Source organism: Lepidochelys kempii, chromosome 25 (assembly GCF_965140265.1).
Source record: "Lepidochelys kempii isolate rLepKem1 chromosome 25, rLepKem1.hap2, whole genome shotgun sequence".
NCBI classification, from domain to species: Eukaryota; Metazoa; Chordata; order Testudines; family Cheloniidae; genus Lepidochelys; species Lepidochelys kempii.
This window is the reverse complement of record NC_133280.1, coordinates 3,233,894-3,257,286: the sequence shown is the minus strand read 5'-3', so window position 1 is coordinate 3,257,286 and position 23,393 is coordinate 3,233,894. Positions and strand designations below refer to the sequence as shown.

The 23,393-nt window shown below is 44.0% G+C and overlaps 2 protein-coding genes across 7 annotated transcripts in view; both read right to left on the bottom strand.

The window, feature by feature from the left end:
- TIMM44 (translocase of inner mitochondrial membrane 44) overlaps window positions 1-3,644 on the bottom strand; it is a 52,276-nt gene extending 48,632 nt beyond the window's left edge. Inside the window, exons 1-2 of one of the 4 annotated variants that reach the window (XM_073324468.1) lie at window positions 3,582-3,624; window positions 1,312-1,389 (exon numbers count right to left, since the gene is read on the bottom strand). In XM_073324468.1, the coding sequence (XP_073180569.1) occupies window positions 1,312-1,389; window positions 3,582-3,611 (108 nt within the window). In that variant the 5' untranslated portion in view covers window positions 3,612-3,624. Of the gene's footprint in view, window positions 1-1,252; window positions 1,390-3,581 lie in introns of those variants that run through there. The other 3 variants (XM_073324469.1, XM_073324470.1, XM_073324471.1) reach the window with 3 other exon arrangements.
- Window positions 3,645-6,933: 3,289 nt separating this feature from the next.
- HNRNPM (heterogeneous nuclear ribonucleoprotein M) overlaps window positions 6,934-23,393 on the bottom strand; it is a 32,055-nt gene continuing 15,595 nt past the window's right edge. The window contains exons 7-13 of one of the 3 annotated variants that reach the window (XM_073324312.1): window positions 20,193-20,294; window positions 16,530-16,574; window positions 15,856-15,930; window positions 14,478-14,576; window positions 9,375-10,153; window positions 8,977-9,028; window positions 6,934-7,373 (exon numbers count right to left, since the gene is read on the bottom strand). In XM_073324312.1, coding sequence (XP_073180413.1) covers window positions 7,210-7,373; window positions 8,977-9,028; window positions 9,375-10,153; window positions 14,478-14,576; window positions 15,856-15,930; window positions 16,530-16,574; window positions 20,193-20,294 — 1,316 coding nt within the window. In that variant the 3' untranslated portion in view covers window positions 6,934-7,209. The remainder of the gene's footprint in view (window positions 7,374-8,976; window positions 9,029-9,374; window positions 10,154-14,477; window positions 14,577-15,855; window positions 15,931-16,529; window positions 16,575-20,192; window positions 20,295-23,393) is intronic. The other 2 variants (XM_073324314.1, XM_073324313.1) reach the window with 2 other exon arrangements.

Here is a 23,393-nt window from a genome sequence, read left to right as displayed (position 1 = left end):
TTTACATGAATTATTACTCAAAGATCTGTGTTAATATGTCCAGTAAGGAATCTATTTGTCAAAAAACATTTCCTGAATCATTTTTGTTGTCTGTAAGGTTACAGACATACTTGCTGACGGTATTTTGAAATAAATTACCAAAATAATTAAACTGGCATGGTTATATCGTGTTATTTTAACAAATGAAATATGCACAATTTTAAAATCTTGTGTGCGGAATTTTTAATTTGGCGCAAAATTCCACCACGAGTAATCCCCTTCTTAGGCAGAGACACGCCATATTCCTGATTTCAGAAACCAGCCTCTCCCCCACTGACAAAATGCGAGGAGCCTTCTACAGCTTTATGCTAGTGGCAGGGAGACAAAGCAGCCTGACCACATGGAACAAAAAATTTTGAGCAGCAATGAACTTGGGTTGGAGGAAACAACATGCTTTCTATACAGAGATTTCACAGCAGTTAAACAAACCACATGATCTCTACTACATTCAAGTACAGAATAGTGAGTCTGCCAGAGCCGGGAACGGAACGCAGGTCATAGAATATCAGGGTTGGAAGGGACCTCAGGAGGTCATCTAGTCCAATCCCCTGCTCAAAGCAGGACCAATCCCCAACTAAATCATCCCAGCCAGGGCTTTGTCAAGCCTGACCTTAAAAACTTCTAAGGAAGGAGATTCCACCACCTCCCTAGGTAACACATTCCAGTGCTTCACCACCTTCCTAGTGAAAAAGTTTTTCCTAATATCCAAACTAAACCTCCCCCACTGCAACTTGAGACCATTACTCCTTGTTCTGTCATCAGCTACCACTGAGAACTGTCTAGATCCATCCTCTTTGGAACCCCCTTTCAGGTAGTTGGAAGCAGCTATCAAATCCCCCCTCGTTCTTCTCTTCCGCAGACTAAACAATCCCAGTTCCCTCAGCCTCTCCTCATAACTCATGTGTTCCAGTCCCCTAATCATTTTTGTTGCCCTCCGCTGGACTCTCTTCAATTTTTCCACATCCTTCTTGTAGTGTGGGGCCCAAAACTGGACACACTACTCCAGATGAGGCCTCACCAATGCCAAATAGAGGGGAACAATCACGTCCCTTGATCTGCTGGCAATGCCCCTACTTATACAGCCCAAAATGCCATTGGCCTTCTTGGCAACAAGGGTACACTGTTGACTCATATCCAGCTTCTCCTGACTCCAAGCACCAGAGTCTCAATACAGTCAGCCTGGAGGAAGGCAGGGTCAACGACTGTGTCCTACCCAAAAGGAAGGATGAGGCCCTCAGGAGAGAAGTAGGGAGGCCAGGAACAACATCCCACCTCTGTGAGCTCTCTGTTGGAGGAGGCCAGGAACAAACACCTCTTGCTTCCTGAGTCACAGGGAATGGAAGAGAAGCACTTGAAGTATAAATAGAGACATTTTTAAAGTCACTTACAAGTTTATTACAACTGGCTTGGATGCTAAAAAAGCACATTCCTATCCCACATAATTAACCCTTTAGTTTCATCATCCCATTTAAGCTCCACACTGTGATCAGCTCAGAGATCAGCATGTTGCAAAGCTCTCTCCATGCTATTATTCCCATCCCTGAGCCAGCTCTCTTCCCCACACACCAAGACATGCCTCTTCACACTCAGCCAGCACAAGGCTGTAGCTTCTCCCCAGACCAGCCAGCAGGCTCCTGAGGAGCCCCAACCTGCTCAGTTCTCATAGCCATTACTGCTTCTCCACATGACTGCCCCTCTCTAGAACTCTCCACCAAAATCACTATGCCCATGCTAAGCCAGCCTCCTTTTAGTTAACACAACTCTAATAGACTTTATGGATGGGGAATGTTTGATCATGCCCTCAAGACTTGTAGTAGGAGGCCTCAAAGGCTCTGGGCTCCGATCTCTTCACCAGGCTCATAACCGCTCAAGATTTGTCTTGAGCAGCCATGTTGATTTCCCTTGCTGCCGCTGCTGCTATAAAGGAGCCCCATCCCAAATATCACCAGCTGAAGGAAAGACTAATTCCTGACAAAGGAAACTCCCCAAAAATATCTGATACAAAGATCCTTGTAACAGGGTGACTGACAATTAGTTTCCATGTTTGCAACAAGACATCTTTCAACTCAGTACCCTGCTATTTACTTTTTCTATCCAAGCTCAAGGGGACAGCTACAGAAACTGACAAATACAATTAAACCTGATAAAAGGCAATACTTTTCTATGTCTTCTGCGTGTGCAACTCACTGCCACAAGATATCACTGAAGAGCTCAGCAGATTTTAAAAAGCATTAGGTATTTATATGGATAATGAAAATATCCAGTTACATTAAACAGATCACATAGCAAGCCTCTCAGTGCAAGCCCCCTGTGATGAAGTGAGAATGTTCTTAATGTTTTTGCTGAATACTGTGTGGGCACCTCAGTTTCCCCTAGGCATTTAAGTATCTAGGTGGTGGGATAAGCGTATGTGATTGTTGCAGAGCCCTAGAGGGCCAGTGTAATGCTGTCTGCACAGAGAATGGCCAACACCCTGTCTCCTGGCAACTGATGGCCTGGGCCCCTCCTCTGTGCAGACAACAGAGTAGTTAAACCAACCTAATCCCCAATGTAGACAGTGCTAGGTTGACAGAAGAATTCTTCACTTGACCTTGCTACCGCCTCTGGAGGAGGAGGATTACCTATGCCAGCAGAAAACCCCCTCCAGTCGGTGTAGGTCTATACAGAATCGGCACTGCCGCAGAGGTGCAGCTGTGCCACTGTGGCATTTCAAGTATAGACACGCCCTGAGACAGCCTGACCACTGCATGACATGACCCACTGGGCTGATCTGAAAGAGGGTGAAAAGTCCCATCAGCTCTTTGTATCTGGGGTCACCGAAAGATCATGAGTCTCTTGAATGCAATGTCAAAAACTCTCCAGAGCAATTTGCTAAAAGAAACTTGACATTTGTTTCACTCATTCATTAACTAGCTGAGCACAGGAAAAGCCTCACATTTGGAATGCAACATTTTTATCAAAGATCATCAAAAATCAGCCTAACAACACGAAGTTATATTCATTTCTTCCATGAGACGACACGTGTACACAGCCACCCAACTGGCGACACAAAGGTAAACTGAGGCAGCTGGATGACAGCCAAGAATGCTGAGGAAGGTGAAGCAGGGCCACCCAGGGCACAGAGCTGATCCCCTGGGGCTGCAACATCTTCGGACCTTCGCTTTTCGCCCTTCCCGCCCCAGAGGAGTCGGCCCGGCCCCAGCCGCTCCCGGGGAAACACCCCGAGAGCAGAACCCAGACCGGGGTGTCTTCAGCCCAGCCCCTGGCCCTGCGGCTGCTCGCAGCGCCCAGGGCACCGCCTGGGACGCGGGGCTCCTCGTTCCCGCCTCGCTCCCCCGCCCTCGGCGCGCTGGACAGGCCCCGCCGCACGAGCTGCCGGGCTCCCGCCCCCAGCGCGGGCCGCGCCGCGGAACCCCCCGGGCCGCTGCCGGGGCCAGTTACAGCCGCGACCGGCCTCCGCCGCGGGCCCGGCCCGAGCCGGGCAGCCCCGCGAGGAGACCCCGGGGCAGCGCCCCCGGCCCGGCCAGCGCTTCTCCGCTCACCCGGCATCCCCGGGCCGCCACCGCCGCCATCTTGGGAGCGAAGCGTGTGAGCGGGCGCCGCGCCGCGCCGCGTGATGGCGTCACCCGCTCGCGCCGGGGGCGGGGCACCGGGCCGGCCGGGGGCGGGGCACCGGGCCGGCCGGGGGCGGGCCGCAGGAGGAGGCGGCGCCAGAGCCGGCGGGAATCTTGTGGCCGCGAGTTCCACAGGCCGCCCCGGGAGCAGCTCAGGGCCCGGCCTAGGGACGCCGATCCCGACCGGCCGCTGCCCACCTGCTGCAGGGGGCCCGAACCGGTCCAGGATCCCGCACGCAAGCCGCGGGAGCGCAGCATCAGTGCCCTTGCAAAGTCAAGTCTGCCGGAATTGGGCAACCTTAACTCTGCCTCCCTGAGCGCACGCCGCCTGGCAAGGGCTGCGCAGCAGAACCTCCGGGTTACCGGCACCTCGGGGATGGAGGAGGGTCCTAGCTCTGAACAAAACAACTTGCTGCTTTCCGAAGCTTACAGCTGAGCATTGAGGGGACAGGGCCTTGAGGCCTCACCATGCAGAAGGAAAATGCTGCTTCCCTGTGGTCTGTTCGTGGTTTACCTGTCGCTCGGGACCTTTCCCTTGCCGCTGCCTCAGTGTGCACTCCCTGTTCCCGTGAGGTGTGCGGTCAGCTGGTCAGTTCCTGACTCCGAGGTGGGACGGTCACTTGTTCGCATACCAGTTTTCCCACAGGACACGTTCATCCAGTGCCCAGGACGGAAGGTGCTCACTGCATGAGCTGTTATTGAACATACTGTTTTCTTCTCTTCCGTGTTTGGCCCCAGGCCTTAGGTCCTGGGCTTTGCTCTGAAGACACCATTATTAATTTCCTCTGTGGCGCCCACCACTGTAATATCGAAGTGCTTTGCCAACCTCAGCTTCTTTTCACAACACCCCTGCCAGATGAAGGGGTGGTATTATTCCCATCTTAAAGATGGGAACTGAGGCACAGAGATTATGGTCAACTTTCCACTAATTCTGGGTGTTCAATTTGAGATGCCTAGGACCTTTTTATTCAGAGTGCATATCATTTTGTATGTTCAAAGCAGAGCCCCCCTTGATTTCAGCTACCACTGTGAGTGCTCAGCCTGGCCAGAAAAATAGACTCCAGGGTCTCAAGTCTGGCACCCAAAAAATGAGGATGATGCAATTAGTGAGCACCTGTGAAAAGCCTGGTGGCTCGCCCAGCATCAACTGCAGGGACAGAATCCAGTTCTTCAGGGCAGCATTCTGCTGACTTGACCAACCTTTTGCTTCCTAGAGACTAACCAATTTATTTGAGCATAATCACACCTGCTGGTGATTGTAAGGAGAGTGATCACTTTACATAAACTATCACCAGCAGGAGAGTGGGGTGGGGGGAGAGAAAACCTTTTGTAGTGATAAACACCCATTTTTTCATGATTTGTGTGTATAAAAACAAACATCTTCTGTATTTTCCACAGTATGCATCCGATGAAGTGAGCTGTAGCTCACGAAAGCTTATGCTCAGATAAATTGGTTAGTCTAAGGTGCCACAAGCCCTCCTTTTCTTTTTGTGAATACAGACTAACACGGCTGCTACTCTGAAACCTTTCGCTTCCTGCAGTTTACTGACTCCTGCACTACTCAAACCTGCTCTATCCCAAGAGCAGGTCCATTCTGTGCAATGAATGATGGAAAAGTAGTATGTGATCATGTGTTTGCAGACGAAAGCATAATGCATGCACCAAGGGGGCCGAATTAAGGTCTCACAGGGAACCCTAATTCTGACATTTCATAGCATTCGAGTACTTAACTTTGCACCACTAATAATGGTTTTAATGTAGCTTTTTGTGTGTAGTCCCCTACATTTTTAAAAAAGCAAACTGAAAAACCAATTTCTATCATGTGACATGATACTGACACCCACAGGATTCATCAGCAGAGTTGGAACACTTAGATCCACCACTTGAGCTAACATTGTAAATAATAATAGTAGGTTGTTATCTTGTATGTGGACCAGTGCTAGAGGATGAGACACTTTGTCAAAGGGTTTCACAGATATTTGCTGACAGCAGAGCAATGATTAGACTCAGGAATCTTGGATTCCATTCCCAGGTCTAGAGGGGAGTATGCTCTAGTGGCCGGACTCATCTACCCATTTCCCCAAAGCTTGACCCCCTCTTCCCTCCAACCTGTCTTTCCCACAACCGACTCCTCATCCCAGTCCCATTCTCCTCACCTAGCCAGTCCCAGTCCCATCTCAAGTTTATCGTCCCAATCTTCCCCTCTCAGCTTGTCATGTTTGTTTCGTTTTTCTACTATACCATTCAGATTTTGTAGTGTTCTCTCATGCTCCTACTTACTCCTTTCTGCACAATTCCAACGTTTTCATTTCCTCATGACATGAAAGCCTTTCTAGACCTCTAATCATTTTCCTTGCTCATCTCTATATCCCTATTTCCTTTTTCAGATAGTGTTTGATTTATATAATAGCATAACTTTAATAGAAGGTAGTATTTTTCCATTGCATTCCTTATGTAGCCTAATGTAATTCACTTTGACTGTTGTTTCACTTTGAGCAATGATAGACAAGTCTTTTTCTTCAGTATTTAAATTTTGAACCCAGTAATATATCTTAGTAGTTCAGAGTATTATTTCCAGTGTGCATTACTATGCTTTTATAAGCAATGAATTTCATATGCCATCATGCTACTCTGCTGAAGTCAGTTCAAGATACTTTTCTGGTCTCAACTAACCTAGAGATGGTGTAGGCTAGATATTTTCCCTGTCACCCTTTGTGGTAATGACTGATGCTATGTCCTTCTCTTCCTTAATTTCTCCCTTTATGCCATTGGCAGTCCAGCAAACCCAGAGTATGTTGCCTATTTCTTATTCTGATATATTCTGCACAGAATCTAATTGCTCTTCAGGTTCCTGCTAAATTCTTTTTTATATTCTACTTGCCATAGTTTACAATCCTTCATATAAGCTTTGCTAGGGTTGGACTTCCTTTTCCTGAATGATACCCGTTTGACTTCAGTAACCTCTTGTACCTTGCTGTTTTTCCTGGTCTTTTTACTTCTTTGGATGAATAGTCATGGCAATTTAAAAATCCTTTATCAGCTATGGGGGGGCAGGGGGATATACTTATTTCCTCACTTGTCTAGCTTTCTCTTTTTGATCTCCTCCTTTCTAAAGTGTTGGGGCACTGTGCTAGTTTGAATGATTAAGACATTCCTAGGTGCTTCCAGACATGAGCTATGTTTCACAGCACGTACATTCTAGGTTTCTGAACTACTTGCTCTATTTATACCAAGACTTTTTAAGCATAAGATTTGCTGCCAGTAATTGATGCAACAATGATTGAAAGCTTTCAGTAACTGGCATTTATTATCAAAGTCATACCGCATACATCTGTAATGTCAATAAGATGCCACAACTACAAAAAAGATTGTGCACATTGCAGTTTCAATGCAAAACAGTAAAATGGAAAATCCATTTGTTAAAAAAAGTAATTAAAATTACTCCAGAAAGCAACTGAATTGTTGTAATGTCTTTACATCCAGTCAAATTAAAATGGTTAACAAGAAAAATACAAATTCAAAACATCTGGTATCAGTGTTTAAAAAGGCAACTAATTTAAGCATTTCTATCAATTCGCACATCAATTTCCCTGCCACGAAGCTGTATCCCATTCATCATTCGGCAAGCTCTCTCAGCCACTTCTGGGGACTCAAATCTAACGACACCACATCCTTTGGACTTCCCATTCTCCATCTTGATGTCTGCATACAGCACGTGACCTGCAAGGAAAAGAAAAAAAGGGGGGGGGGGTGGTTTGGTGTAATGAAATCACTGCATGAAGCTCAATACCTAACCAGGTCCCTATATGAAATGATCCTGTGATTAAAAGACTCTGAAAGGTCTCTAATAGAGCATCCAAATACAGTGATAAAAAGATGTACATTTAGAACATATTTTAGAGTCAAATGCAGCAGAAATATTTCAGGTGTGATTGACTATACTTTTATATAAAGGATTGTTCTCAGAATTAAAACATTTGCCTCACTTAAGATATGTGATTGGAATCTGTTTCTCTTTCCACTGATCTACCCCATTCAAGCATTTCCCAGTTTTAGGAAGATGCAGCTTGACTCTCAGTTTTCAGAGAGCCAGACAAGACTTGCCCCCCTTTTTAAGGAGTTCACTGGAAGGGTGCATAGATGCACCTCTCTATTTTGTAGTGAAGGCCACAGTGCAGTATTGTTATTCGCTGTTGGAATGAACAAGGAGTCAGCATATGGGACTAACTATAGATAAGTAAAACTCAAACTCGTCAAACAGCTTCATATCTGGCATCCCCCTTCCAAGATATCCCTACAAAGCCATTCCAGCAAAATACATGAGCCACATCATTGTAAGATTAATCTGTTGGATCAATCTACCCACATCCAGAAATCCTTCCAGCAGAGCAGGGAAAATACATGTCAATTAACTGAATGGTTCTAAACTTAATTTATATTCTGAAATATTTCTACGTGGAAAGCATATACCATCTGTGCCAGCAGTTCTTAATTTTTTCCATACTGTGACTACATAATAAGAGGAAGAATTTCTGAATCTGCCTCCCATCTAGTCCAAAAGACAAGAGTTTCTGGACCTACTTGAGACCTGCCACCCTCTTCATGTTGAGACCCCATGATGTACATAATGAACTCTTGTAAATGAAGCCATTTCCTCCTTTCACTTTAGTTTTATATTACTGGAGAAGATTTAAAGATTATGTTGAAATCTTACCAAAATTCCTTTAATCTTTTATTGGATGAATCTGGCAAGCAGGACTAGAGTTTTAAAGTGAAGATGAGTCATGGAATGTTGGTATTAATCTATAACCAGAAAGTGGAATTCTGGGCTCATGGCTCAATGTTACAGAAGACAGTCTCTATTTTAGTATTGAGTAGGTTTGGGGCATATTTACACTAAAGTTTTCCATTGGAAGAGGACTTAGAATTGTCTGATCTATTAAACTCCTGTAAGAAAATTATTTACAGTTACTGGTAGGGAGAGGATTACTAGTAAGCCTGATGTACCCAGGCTGTCTCCAACTATTGAAAGAAAGATGTACAATTATTGCATGTTACTTTTGGTGGAGAGTATTGCCACTAGAAGGCAGAATTATAGGAGAGAATAAAAACTTGATACAGTTGATGACTGTAACAAGCATTTATTCAAAATACAAGTTTTTGCTAATATCTAATATTTTCCTAGGTTTGTAAGAAGTTTTGGTTAAGTAGTACAGGCAGCAGATGAAGTTATGATTCAGAAAGAATTTTTGTCATGTTACATAATGATTTTCTCCTACAGTAAGTTGTTTTGGAGGTTCTTCAGTAGCATAAAGTAACTTACCACACTCATTAAATTTGTCCTTCAGCATTTTCCATGTGAAATCAAAAGGAAGCTGGAGAAAGAAAGCAGTCATTCACTGAGAATCTGTTCCATGGTTGATCAATAATTAAGAGTTGCTAGCACTGAAGTATAACACACATGGAACACAGAGCATTTACTGGTGCAGAGGGTTGTGTGTCCAGTTTGTATCAATTAAAGGAAAGATTTTTCTACTCAGACCCTATATAACTCTTCCCTGTGCAGCATTAATACATTTGATGAAGACTACACGAATACTTAAGATAGTCTAACTGAAGCCATCAAAACGAGCAACAACTTAAGAGGATGAAGAAATGCTAGTACTAAGCACCAACACAAGAGTTCTGTGCAGTTATCTAGATTAGGAAAATGTTACTCACATTTCTCACAAATATCTGGCAGGCTTTCCTGGCCACCCCAGCTGCAGGTCCTCCGGTTCCTCCAAGAGTGCCTGCAAAACTGCCTGCGAAGTTTCCACGATCCATGTCCATTGTTCTTTCAAAACTGCTTCCCATTGCAAGTCCCATCCGATCTATACCTGCCCCCATTCCCTGGCCCATGGTAGGCCCCATTCTCTCCATACTAGTGGCACCCATGCGATCCAATCCCATTCTCTCCATACTAGTGGCACCCATGCGATCCAATCCCATTCTCTCCATACTAGTGGCACCCATGCGATCCAATCCAGTTGGCATTCTATCTATAACTTGCCCCATTCCGGTTCCCATCCCAGCAGGTACCATACGATCCATACTTAGACCCATCCTATCCATGCCAGAACCCATGCGATCTACTCCTGATCCCATTCTGTCCATAGTTGTACTAACACGATCAATAGCAGTACCCATTCGATCAATACCAAAACCTATTCCAGAACCCATTCTTTCTATACCAGAACCCATTCGCTCAATGGTTGGACCCATTCTGTCAATGCTAGAAGCTATGTGGTCTATGCCCAGAGGGGCCATTCGATCAATTCCTGGGGCCATTCGATCTACATTAGAACCCATGCGATCCAAAACAAGACCCATTCTATCTATTTCAGACCCTACTCTCTCCATCCCATGTCCCATCCCAGAAGGTATTCTTTCTATTCCCGCACCCAGACGATCGATGCCGGGTGCCATCCTCTCAATTCCAGGAATGCTGGCACTTCCACCTAGAACAAAATACATTGAGACTTCATTATTTGTGATCATGTGATGAGGATATTAAATTTGATGCACCTGGATATTCTTGATGTTTGAAACTACAATTTGTTACTAAATTTGTTAGTATCTTGTGTGTTCTGTAGTTGCAGATTCTGAAGCAGAAGTGTGCTTGAGAACCTAGGTTTTTTTTATTAGAAGTCAAGTTTCTAGCCCTTATGCATAAAGCTTTCAAATGTCAACCAAATGTAAAGGGATGCAGTGTTTGAAACAGTTTGCAAATTCAAGAGAAATAGTTGTTGGATTTGTGTTCACAGCTCACCACAACAATTTAAGTGTCATTTCAGCTGTCAAAACAGGAGCCTGCTCATGCAGTGGCAGATATTGGGGTTGGGCAGTGAGGTAGCTAGTTGCTGAGAGTAGAATGAGTTCAAGACCCTTCTCCCAAAAGGATTGGAATGGACTCTGCTCCTGCCAGCCAGAAGTGGTAAAGAGATGCAAACCAAGAGTTTTAGCTTTCTCCTGGGTGCCAAAACCAACAGATTCCATGTAACAACTTCAACAGTGCAAGCAGTCACTGCCAAGGCAAAAGCCTGCAGTATATTTAGCTTTTTAACGTGGAGAGAAGCAAACATTTTAACTATTTCTTTGATTTTAGTGTGTACTGATCATATCATTTCCATGTATTCCTCCATTTCTGAACGCTCCTAAATCTGCTACAGAAGGTGCATCTGTTTCAGAAACCAGAGGGCCTTTCCATACAATTTGGGTGTCACTTGCTGTGGAATACAGGGTCTCATTAATTGAGTTTATAGATAAATTACTTTTTAAAGTTCTGTATGTCTGCCAAGTGTATATTAGGGTTGCAACCAAGTCCTAGTTTTGTCACCAATAATTTAGGCTTGGAAAATCTGTTTGGCCTGAAGAGTGTCAGGTTTATTGTTAAGGCAACACTAGTGACAAGTATTCTGCAAACTACAGGAGTAATTTCAGTTACCACCCATGTCTAAAGTTTCTTTGAGCACATCTAGCCCCAAAAATCAGCTATGCCACACCAAAACTTTCCCTCATCTCCTTGAAAAGATGTGCACTGGCTAGAAAGCAAGCTGTGATTAACTTAACAACTGTCTGACTTTTGGCAACTGTCTGAGCAGGATTAGGCACTATATGCAATTGTGTGAACATGCTGCCATCTATTGAGCAATTGTGGCTTAACAAAGAATATATGGTATTTGTACTGCTGACAGCTAACATTTTCAGCTCATGCCTAGGGAGTAGTCTTACCTAGCAGGTGTGTTTTATTATGAAGGGATACGCTCTTGGTATTTAAATGTTGCACGCTCATTTATATCTTAAGACAAATTTGAACCCCACTGTGACTCAAAGGGAAAAAAGGGTATGTTTAGGCTCAGGCTCATTTACAACTTCCCAATGTTTCTGAAGAATGATTACACTGATGCAGTCTGACATTTTTGAAAACCGTGCAGACATAGTACACCACAAAATTTGAACTGTAATAGAAGGGCCTGACGTTTATTTGGTCTTTCTTTCTGGGCCCGAGGTGGGAAGAATATGGCACAGATAGCACAACGTGCCAGGGAATGGTTCTCCCTGAATCATTTTAGGCATTCAATAAGTGCATGAAATGCCAGGAAGAGCACTGTGCAAAATGCGCACCGCTTAAACTAGTGTTTCTTCACACTGGGATCATTTGTATACTGAACAATAAAGCTGCCCTTGAATTTACGATCTAGTCTAAATCTAAACTAAACTTATTCTAAAAACTGACTACTAACTATAAAACTTCAGCTAACATAAGCTAAGGTAAAGGCAGTACATAAGTGAATAAGAGCGGTTCACATCCTTTCACTGATGTGGTTAGCAGGTAGATTTTAAACACGGACTCATTTAAAATGAAGGTTCGTTACTTATAACCAGAGTTCTCTGTGAGCAGAAAACCTAAGGTATTTTAATTTGGACTCCAATGGAACAGGGAAAGGGTGTGGGGATGTGAATATTCAAAATCCATCTCAAAGAACTCCAGTTACAGGTAACCAATCTTCATTTCTCCAAGTGTCCTCTGCATATTCCCACTCTTGGGACAGCTTGGCAACCAACACAGTAAATTGGATGGAGCGATGTTGAGTTCTACTTGCACAGGATTGGAGTACTACTCTACCACACTGGGATTGGAAGCCATATCCAATACATAATGTATTGTGAAAGCGTGAAATGATTTCCACTTAACCAGCTCTGTATCTCTCAAAATAAGGGGAATGTATTTATTAAAAAAAAAAAATGTAGATTTGACTAGAGCCATAACAATGAGCTCTAAATGGACTAGGAGACGCAGTGTCTAACCCCTCAAATCTCATTGTTATATCATTAGAAAATATAGAATGGTTGTCCATGTGAGGATAGAAAGCTGATATTGCCACTAAGTGATAGAACTAACTGCTAAACCCTGTTGTGTTAGGTGCAGTAAGTTATCCAGGAGATAATGAATTGAGGACTGCATTGGCAAAAGACCAGATGGAAAAACACTTCCACTTTGACATGGAGGAGGACTTTCTACTATTCAACTAGTCATTTGCTTGGAGCAAGTTCACAGACTCATCTAGGATTTAGCCACAGAGCCTCCAGGCTGTTAAATTAAGTGCCTGCCCATAGGTTTGGGTGCAATAGCTGACTGTGGTCTTGTGAGATTAAGTCTAGGTCTAATGGAAACAAAATCAGAACCTCCAGTGACAGATCCAGGGGAGTGGGGAACCAGTGCTGCCTGGGCCACTCTGGGGCTATTAACATAGATGGCATGATCCCATTTGATCTTTAGCAACACTGTGTAAGAGTGGAATTGGGAGAACAACATAGAAGGGCTTTTCCAGGGTATCAGGAAAGCGTCTGATGGAAATGGGACTGCCACCTGGTAGATAGCAAGTTGATGGCATCTCCTGTTGGGCTTTGGTTGCAAACAGACCTATGTGGGAATTCCTCCACTCTGGAAAGAATACATCTGGTCAGAGAGACCCCATATGGGGACTCGTAAATGATCCACTTCAGCATTCTGCCCACTCATTCTGTGCTCTAGAAGGTAAGAGGCTTCAAGAAAGATTGAACTGGCACTCCAATATTCCATTTCTGAACTGCTCAAGACAGTGCTGCCTGAGGTAAAACATTGCCACTGTGTTATCAGAGAACAGACCTTTCCCTTGTCTGGACACAGGAAAGCCTGACAGGAAAGGCACACAGTTAATAGGTCCCTGATGCAGATATGTAGGGCGAGGTCCCCTCGGGGGGGCCATAAACCCTGAGTATGGAGGGGAACAGATGGACGTGTCTGCCCTGGGATGAGGAGCTCATCAACAAAGATTGAGGGCAGACAAAGGCAATGCCTGCACAAACACTGACTGGGTCTCTTCACCAGTCTAGAGAAGTCAATGCTCAAGAGGGCACATTTAGCAGAGTTGCGATGCTGAAGATTTGATGAATAAACAGAGGTCAGCCAACTCTGAAGAATCCCGAGATATAGGCTGGCATGCTGGACTATGTATGTGCACAAGGCCATATGCCCCAGCGCCTCATACAGTTCTGAGCTGTTGTGGGTAAGCACTGAGATCTACAACAAGAGACTGAACTGTTTGGAACCTTGTATCGGGAAGGAAAGCTCTGGCCTCAGTAGAGTCCAGCACTGCTCCTATGAACTCTATCCTCTGATCTGGGCAAAGAAGCTTTTTCTAAGTTGATCAGTAAACCCAGGGTTTTACAAGTTGACTGAATGAAAGAGACTGGACAGTACCTGAGCCTCGGACCAGCCTCTGACTAGCCAGTCATCCAGGTAAGGGTAGACTTGTACTTGGAGCCTCCTCAGGAAAGCAGCTACCACTGTTGTATCTTTTCTGAAAGCCCAACAAGCTGCTGACAGGCCAAAAGTAGTATGGTGAAGAGGTAATGAGAGCTGTCTTAGGCGGTAAGGAGGAACTAGAGCGGCTCTTTACACCAGCACACAATGGTGTGCAGCAGCAGAGAACACTTGAGTCAGGCCAACAGGTACCACTGAGGGAAAAATTCCCCAATGACTGTGTGCAGAATGAACACATGTAATCACTTGAAGAACCACTCAGTCTGGGATACCTCCCATACAGCTCATGAGAATACTTAGTTTCTCAAAAGGCATGATTTCAAATACATTTTAGGGAGTACACTAAATTTTAGTCAAAGTTGTAACTAGATTCTCATACCACAGCAGAAGAGATTATTCCAAACGTTACTTGTAACTATTGTATGCACAGTTCCGATGAATAGCGCATAGCACAAATACAGCCTTTGTTTGCTTACCTATTCCCCTGTCCAGGGTGTCTCCAAAACTACGAGACATTCCCATCTCATTTCTTCCAAAGTCTCTGTCAAATCCTCCACCCATTGCACGATCCATCTCTGCACAAAGTATTAATTTAGTATATTTCCACAACAACTTAAGACATCCTGAAGAGAACAGGAGGACTTGTGGCACCTTAGAGACTAACCAATTTATTTGAGCATGAGCTTTCGTGAGCTACAGCTCACTTCACGAAAGCTCATGCTCAAATAAATTGGTTAGTCTCTAAGGTGCCACAAGTACTCCTTTTCTTTTTGCGAATACAGACTAATACGGCTGTTACCCTGAAACCTGAAGAGAACGTGTCTCTTGTAATATTTTAGCAGGTGAACTGTGAAACAAGTGTTTTTGCCATGTACTGCTTCTTAGAGATACAGACCTACCCACACACGTGGAGTATTTTTTTTGTTTTTACACACACACACTTTGAAATTTCAGATCCTCGCACTTCCTTTTCCTAGTGGGTCTTGGCAAGGTGTTTGGAGGACCTGTATCTATGGATTACATAGATTACTAACCCACGCTCTGCTCTATCCCTTAACAGAACATCAACACTCCTCTATCAACCTACTTATGATGATGTGGGAGCCAAACCTTGTCAGGTACAACTGTAATTTCATTCTATCCAGGTCCTCCCAAGAGCTAGCCAAGATTTCCTCAAAGTTAGGATTTCAGGAAAAGCTCTTGAAATTTTAGGTTGTTTTATATCCCGTAAGAGCAAACAAGTATTTATTTTTAAATGTGAATCTGCAAGGGAAAGATTGTGATAATTTTTGCTTCTTCATGATGAAGAAAGGCTGAATGAGTTTTCAAAACTCAAGGGTTTTCCTAATTTTATTTACATGTGAAGGTGTAAGGTCTTATCCATCCCCGAAGACTAGGGAACTGAGTAAAAACAGCTTATAAGTGAAACTTGAGCAACTGAGAGGGGAAAGGAATTTTTAGTCAAGCTGCTTGGAACTGTTGGCATCTTTAACTGAAATTTTTAAGAAGTGAAAAATGAGATCTTTGTTGAAGATGCATCACTCCCATTCCTACAAAGAAAAGATTGAGAAAACTCTCGTTTTCCAGGGAGACCTATGGCAAAAGTTAAACTTGACACTGCTGTTACGGCTAGTGGTAAAAACGGCAAAAAAATAAAGCTTTCAGGTTCTCTTTACACAATATAGAGGAAATGTGTTCTTTTCCTTTCTTTTGTAGGTAGCCTTAAAGCATACAATGCTTTAACAGGACTGCCAACCATTACGAATTCAATCAGACCATCCAAATTTGAAAAGAGTTCCATGACAAGACATTTATTGAGGCTGGGGATCTATAATGTAGGAATCAGTGCCTCACCACTCATTCTGCCCATATTCATTCCAGATGGAAAGCGACCCAGGTTGTCCATGCCACCAAAAGGACCTTCCATCCCTGAAACAAAATTATAGTATCTCTTAAGATAAAGGTAACGTTAAAAAGTACATTTCAAATAAGTCACCACACTGAATCAGAAGGCATTATTCCACTTATTTACTCTGGTAATATTGCTAGAAATATTCTACGAAAAGCAGCTACATGTAAAATGCCATCTCAAAACGGTACACTTTGGAGGCATAAGGGAATGTTTACAAAATTAAAACTAGCATTAATGAAGAAATTCCTTGTAACTGAACTGTTCAGTTTAGTCTCAGGATGGAATATGGCCACAAGCTCATGCTTTTGTAAATATCCTGTAGCAGTTGTTAAGAGTCACAAGTGGTTAACATCTTGGTTTATATTTCATCTGAAGAGCTCATCCCTCCAGAAGCACAATACCCATTAGCACATCATAACTTACTACTGCTTTAAAAACCAAGAGTCACTACTGACTCAGTGACTGTTTCCAAGTTAACAAATGCTTACCTGGCATTATTCTTTCTAAATTAAGATATTTTCAGGCAGATGTCAGCCTATGTCAATTTTAGCTAATACCAAAGAGACAGACATAAAAAAGCTATTTGCACTTCAGAACTGCATGTACAGTAGCTTACCTCCCATTTTATTCATTCCAAAGCCAATGCCTTCCATTCCCATTCCTCAAAATAAAAAAGAAAGCTTTATTTACAGATGGAATTATACATGCATACAATCAATCTGATGTTTAAGCTTCTCAAGTTACTTTGCAGGAATGGGGACTTGGATTTTGGTTTAAAAGCTTATACGAGAAAAGTAGCGAACGAGTGGATCTACTAATAAGATCTTTGAGGGAGAAGATGACATGGAATCCTTTCTAAAAGGACAAAACAGCAGAAACATCATGAGCACACACAAACTGGAAGTTATTATTATGCAACTTCTCAACGGATTCCTTCACAGCAGCATGTAATGAATCCAGTATTCATTTTCCAAGCAACTTAGAATTATGGATTCTAAATGGAGGTCAAATTATCAGTTACTGATGTTTGGTATCTAGAGGAAGCCACAAATCACTTATGAATTATGACAATACTTTGAAATACACCACCTTCAGGTATCTGACTTGGAACTTCAGTGTTCTATTTTGACAAGAAGCAAACTATAGTTCAGCGGTTCTCAAAAAGAGGGTTGCAAACCCATTTTAATGGGGTCACCAGGGCTGGCTTAGATTTGCTAGGGCCTGGGGCTGAAGCCAAAGCTGGACCCCCACTGCTTGAGGCCAAAGCCAAAGCCTGAGGGCTTCAGTGCTAGGCAGTGGGGCTCAGGTTATAAGCCCCCCGTCTTGGGCTGAAGCCCTTGGGCTTTGGCCCCCCTGCCCAAGGCGGCAGGGCTCAGACTTTGGTCCCTCTTCCTGGGGTCACGTAGTAATTTTTGTTGTCAGAAAGGGATCATGGTGCAATGAAATTTGAGAACCCCTGCTATAGTTCATTATAGCCCCAGGTGAAGTGCTACTTCCCTGTTGGACACACAAAGAAAGTCTGACCCAAGAATAAGCAATCCCACCTCAGATTACCACCACAGAGGAACACTGATAAGAGGGAACACTGTATCCAGTAGTTAGAGGTCTAAGTGTAGATTTTTGAAACCAAAAGGCTTTCCAAACTCATTAATAGGTTTTTCAGTAGAAGACTACTTTGAAAGTAAAAAGAAAAGGAGGACTTGTGCACCTTAGAGGCTAACCAATTTATTTGAGCATAAGACCTCTCTACCAACACTACAAAAAGAAGGATTCTAGGTGGACTCCTCCTGAAGGTTGAGACAGCACACTGGACTTCTACATAGAGTGCTTCTGCTGATGTTCACGGGCTGAAATTGTGGAAAAGCAGCATCACTTGCCCCACAACCTCCGCCGTGCAGAACGCAATGCCATCCACAGCCTCAGAAACAACTCTGACATCATAATCAAAAAGGCTGACAAAGGAGGTGCTGTTGTCATCATGAATAGGTCGGAATATGAACAAGAGACTGCTCAGCAGCTCTCCAGCACCACTTTCTACAAGCCATTACCCTCTGATCCCACTGAGAGTTACCAAAAGGAACTACAGCATATGCTCAAGAAACTCCCTGAAAAAGCACAAGATCAAATCCACACTGATACACCCCTGGAACCCTGACCTGGGATATTTTAACACCATCCTGGCCACTATGTATGTAGACGCCCTCTACACCAACATTCCACACAAAGATGGACTACAAGCCATCAAGAACACTATCACCGATAATGTCACGGCTAACCTGATGGCTGAACTTTGTGACTTTGTCCTTACCCATAACTATTTTACATTTGGGGACAATGTATACCTTCAAATCAGCAGCACTGCTATGGGTACCCGCATGGCCCCACAGGATGCCAACATTTTTATGGCTGACTTAGAACAACGCTTCCTCAGCTCTCGTCCCCTAACGCCCCTAACTCTACTTGTGCTATATTGATGACATCATCATCTGGACCCATGGAAAAGAAGCCCTTGAGAAATTCCACCATGATTTCAACAATTTCCATCCCACAATCAACCTCAGCCTGGTCCTGTCCACACAGGAGATCCACTTCCTGGACACTACAGTGCTAATAAACGATGGTCACAAACACCACCCTATACTGGAAACCTACTGACTGCTATTCCTACCTACATGCCTCCAACTTTCACCCTGAACACACCACACGATCCATTGTCTACAGCCAAGCTCTGCGATACAACCGCATTTGTTCCAACCCCTCAGACAGAGACAAACACCTACAAGATCTTTGTCAAGCATTCTTACAACTACAATACCCACCTGCGGAAGTGAAGAAACAGATTGACAGAGCTAGAAGAGTTCCCAGAAGTCACCTACTACAGGACAGGCCTAACAAAGAAAACAACAGAACGCCACTAGCAGTCACCTTCAGCCCCCAACTAAAACCCCTCCAGCGCATTATTAGGGATCTACAACCTATCCTGAAGGATGACCCAACACACTCACAAATCTTGGGAGACAGGCCAGTCCTTGCCTACAGACAGCCCCCCAACCTGAAGCAAATACTCACCAGCAACCACATACCACACAACAGAACCTCTAACCCAGGAACCTATCCTTGCAACAAAGCCCGTTGCCAACTGTGCCCACATATCTATTCAGGGGACATCAGCACAGGGCCTAATAACATCAGCCACACTATCAGAGACCCATTCACCTGCACATGCACCAATGTGATATATGCCATCATGTGCCAGCAATGCCCCTCTGCCATGTACATTGGTCAAACTGGACAGTCTCTACATAAAAGAATAAGTGGATACAAATCAGATGTCAAGAATTATAACATTCATAAACCAGTCGGAGAACACTTCAATCTCTCTGGTCACGCAATTACAGACATGAAAGTTGCGATATTACAACAGAAAAACTTCAAAACCAGACTCCAGCGGGAGACTGCTGAATTGGAATTCATTTGCAAATTGGATACAATTAACTTAGGCTTGAATAGAGAGACTGGGAGTGGCTAAGTCATTATGCAAAGTAACTTATTTCCCCTTGTTTTTTCCTCCCCCGCCTCCCCATTCCTCAGACGTTCTTGTTAAACCCTGGATTTGTGCTGGAAATGGCCCACCTTGATCATCATATACATTGTAAGGAGAGTGATCACTTTACATAAGCTATTACCAGCAGGAGAGTGGGGTGGGGGGAGAGAAAACCTTTTGTAGTGATAAACACATTTTTTCATGGTTCGTGTGTATAAAAACTTCTGCAGTTTCCACAGTACGCATCTGATGAAGTGAGCTGTAGCTCACAAAAGCTTATGCTCAAATAAATTGGTAGTCTAAGGTGCCACAAGTACTCCTTTTCTTTTTACAAATAGAGACTAACACGGCTGTTACTCTGAAACCTCTCATACTTTGAAGTGTAACATCCCCTTGTAGTGTTTGCTCCTAGTGCACGAGAGCCAGAAAATGAGATGTACTAGACAAGGGGCTCCCAAAGCGTGGTGTATGTACCACTGGTGATATGTGAGCTTGATGTTCCATCTATTCATTTAGAATTTAAGGTGGTACATGAACTAATATAATTTAAGGTGGTACATGAATCCACTCTAGTTTGGGTCATCAAGGAGGAAAAGTATTTACTTTAGCAGTTTGGATTTTTTGAAGCACGTTTTGGGTTCTCTTTACTGAAAAGACAGCAACCCGAGGTCATATGAAAAGCTAGGAAAAAGACTTAATGAAACACACACACAGTAAGAGCTGTGATTTTCTTACCTCCAGGTCCCATGTTGGGCATTCCCATGCCTTTGTTTAAATGATTTGCATCAATAGGCTGACCTCCTGGTCCTAGTCCCATGCCAATACCACCAAGCCCATCTAGAGACAAAAGTAATTTCTTTATTTTTTGGCACAGAAAGCTTTGTTCTTGAAGTCACAAAATTACTATTTTATTCTGAAGATCAGTGGATTCCCCCTCTTGGGTCTGTATTTCTAGCACTTAAGTGAAAACTCTCAAAGCTCTGCAGTTGATCTGAAAGAGAGATGACAGGTAGTGTGATATCACCTCTCTCTACTTCCTCAAGCATCTCCCTCCCTCCACCCATTTAGGTACTTTCCAAGGTCAGCCCTGATGCAGGAGCTGAAAGTCTTCTAAACAGCAAGATAGAAAAAAGAAATGAACATTTACTTTTGGATAATGGAGGATAAGAAATGAATCAATATAAAAAGTTAACACCCCTCAATTTGAGATCAGTGGGAATCCAGTGGAGAACACCTCATCCTTTTTAGAGTATTGTTCTTGATCATGCAATAGCCAAGGAAAGAAAACAGCCAACACCCCCGTGGGCAGGTGGCGTATGTGTGCACTCGGTGCAAGGAGCTCCTGGCCCTCAGAGACCGTGTACAGGCTTGGAGGCCAGGGTGGCGGAACTGGAGGAGCTAAAGGAGGGAGAGAGGTATGTTGTGAGGCTTTCCAGGACACTGTACATTTGTGCTGGTCATACAGCCCCTGCGTTGTTAAGGAGGATGAAAGGCCCAGAGAAGGAGAACAGTCAATGGGAACAGAGGGAAACCTTCCCATAGTTGGCACCCTCCTTCCAGAAGATGTTGGGGTATCCTCTCGCACTGAGGTTACCTCTCCTGGGGAGGAACTCCAGTCATTAGGAAAAGGCAGGTGTTAGTAATGGGAGATTCGATCATTAAAAACATAGATAGCTGGGTTTTTGATGACCAGGAGAACCGAATGGCGACTTGCCTGCCTGGTGCGAAGGTTGCAGATCTCTCGAGGCATCTAGATAGACTTATGTGGAGTGCTGGGGAGGAGCCGCCAGTGGTCGTGGTACACGTAGGTACCAATGACGTAGGGAAGGGTAAGAGAGACGTCCTGGAGGCCAAATTTAGGCTGCTACGAAAGAGACTGAAATCCAGGACCTCTATGGTGGCATTCTCAGAAATGCTTCCAGTTCCACGCGCAGGGCCAGGAAGGCAGGTAGAACTTCAGAGTGTCAATGTGTGGATGAGACGATGGTGTCAAGAGGAGGGGATTAGATTTATTAGGAACTGGGGAAACTTTTGGGATGGGGGAGCCTATACAAGAAGGATTGGCTCCACCTAAACCAAAGTGGATCCAGACTGCTGGCACTTCACATTACAAAGGTTGCAGAGCAGTTTTTAAACTAAGAGATGGGGGAAAGCAGGTTGCTGCAGAGGTGCATGTGGATCGGACAGAGATTTCTCTTAGAGGAGAGAGTCTATTGAGAGAGATTCTCTAGGTTTTAGTCAGGAGGAGAGGATGGAGAAGGATAAAGTATGGGCCAGATCAGATGAGAAATATTCACAAAGAATCTGACACATCAGAAAAGGGCAGACAAATAAACAGTGACAAGTTTTTAAAGTGCTTGTACATAAATGCTAGAAGTCTAAATAATAAGATGGGTGAACTAGAGTGCCTCGTGTTAAAGGAGGATATTGATATAATAGGCATCACAGAAACCTGGTGGAGTGAGGACAATCAATGGGACACAATCATTCCGGGGTACAAAATATATCGGAAGGACAGAACAGGTCATGCGGGGATGGGGGGAGTGGCACTATAAGTGAAAGAAAATGTAGAATCAAATGAAATAAAAATCTGAAATGAATCCACATGTTCCATAGAATCTCTATGGATAGTAATTCCATGCTCTAATAAGAATATAACAGTAGGGATCTATGATCGACCACCTGACCAAGACCATAATAGTGATGATGAAATGCTAAGGCAGATTAGAGAGGCTATCAAAATAAAGAACTCAGTAATAGTGAGGGATTTCAATTATCCCCATATTGACTGGGGATGTCACCTCAGGACGAAATACAGAGACAAAATTTCTCGATACTTTCAATGACTGCTTCTTGGAGCAGCTGGTCCAGGAACCCACCAGGGGAGAGGCAACTCTCGATCTAGTCCTGAGTGGAGCTCAGGATCTGGTCCAAGAGGTAACTATAACAGGACCGCTTGGAAATAGTGACCAAAATGTAACAACATTTAACATTCCTGTGTGGGAAGAACACCTCAACAGCCCAACCCTGTGGCATTTAATTTCAGAAAGGGGAACTATGCAAAAAGGAGGAGGTTAGTTAAGCAGAAATTAAAAGGTACAGTGACTAGAGTGAAACCCCTGCAAGCTGCATGGACACTTTTCAAAGACACCATAATAGAGGCTCAACTTAAATGTATACCCCAAATTAAAACACACAGTAAAAGAACTAAAAAAAAAAAAAAAAAACGAGAGCCACCGTGGCTTATCAATCATGTAAAAGAAGCAATGAAAGATAAAAAGGCATCTTTTAAAAAGTGGAAGTCAAATCCTAGTAAGGTAAATAGAAAGGAGCATACACACTGCCAAATTAAATGTAAAAATGTAATAAAAGCCAAAAAAGGAGTTTGAAGAACAGCTAGTCAAAAACTCAAAAGGTAATAATAAAATATTTTTTAAGTACATCAGAAGCAGGAAGCCTGCTAAACAACCAGTGGGGCCCTTGGACGATCGAGATACAAAAGGAGCACTTAAGGATGATAAAGTCATTGCAGAGAAACTAAATGAATTCTTTGCTTCAGTCTTCACAGCTGAGGTTTTTGGGGGTTTTTTTTGGAGGTTGCCACAATGGCCATGGGCCCCACCGCCCTCAGGACTCCACATGGGGCGAGGTGGGCACCAGGAGGCAAAAGATGCTGTACTTCCTGGTCATGGTGGGAAAGGGGCCCCGGCTGCTATAGATGGTAGCAGAGGTGGTGGGCGGGAGAGATGACATAGCAGCAGGTGGAGGGGCTGCCACCACCTGGGCATACGCCCTGGGGGCCGGAGGAGGGTCACCCGCAGAGCTGGTGAAGGGAGCAGCGAGTAGGGACGCTGCGGCCGGTGGCGGGGCCGTGGAAGTGGGGGCAGTCCCTGCCATGGAGGGCCTGGTCTTTTTAGTGGGGACCTTCCCCTTCTT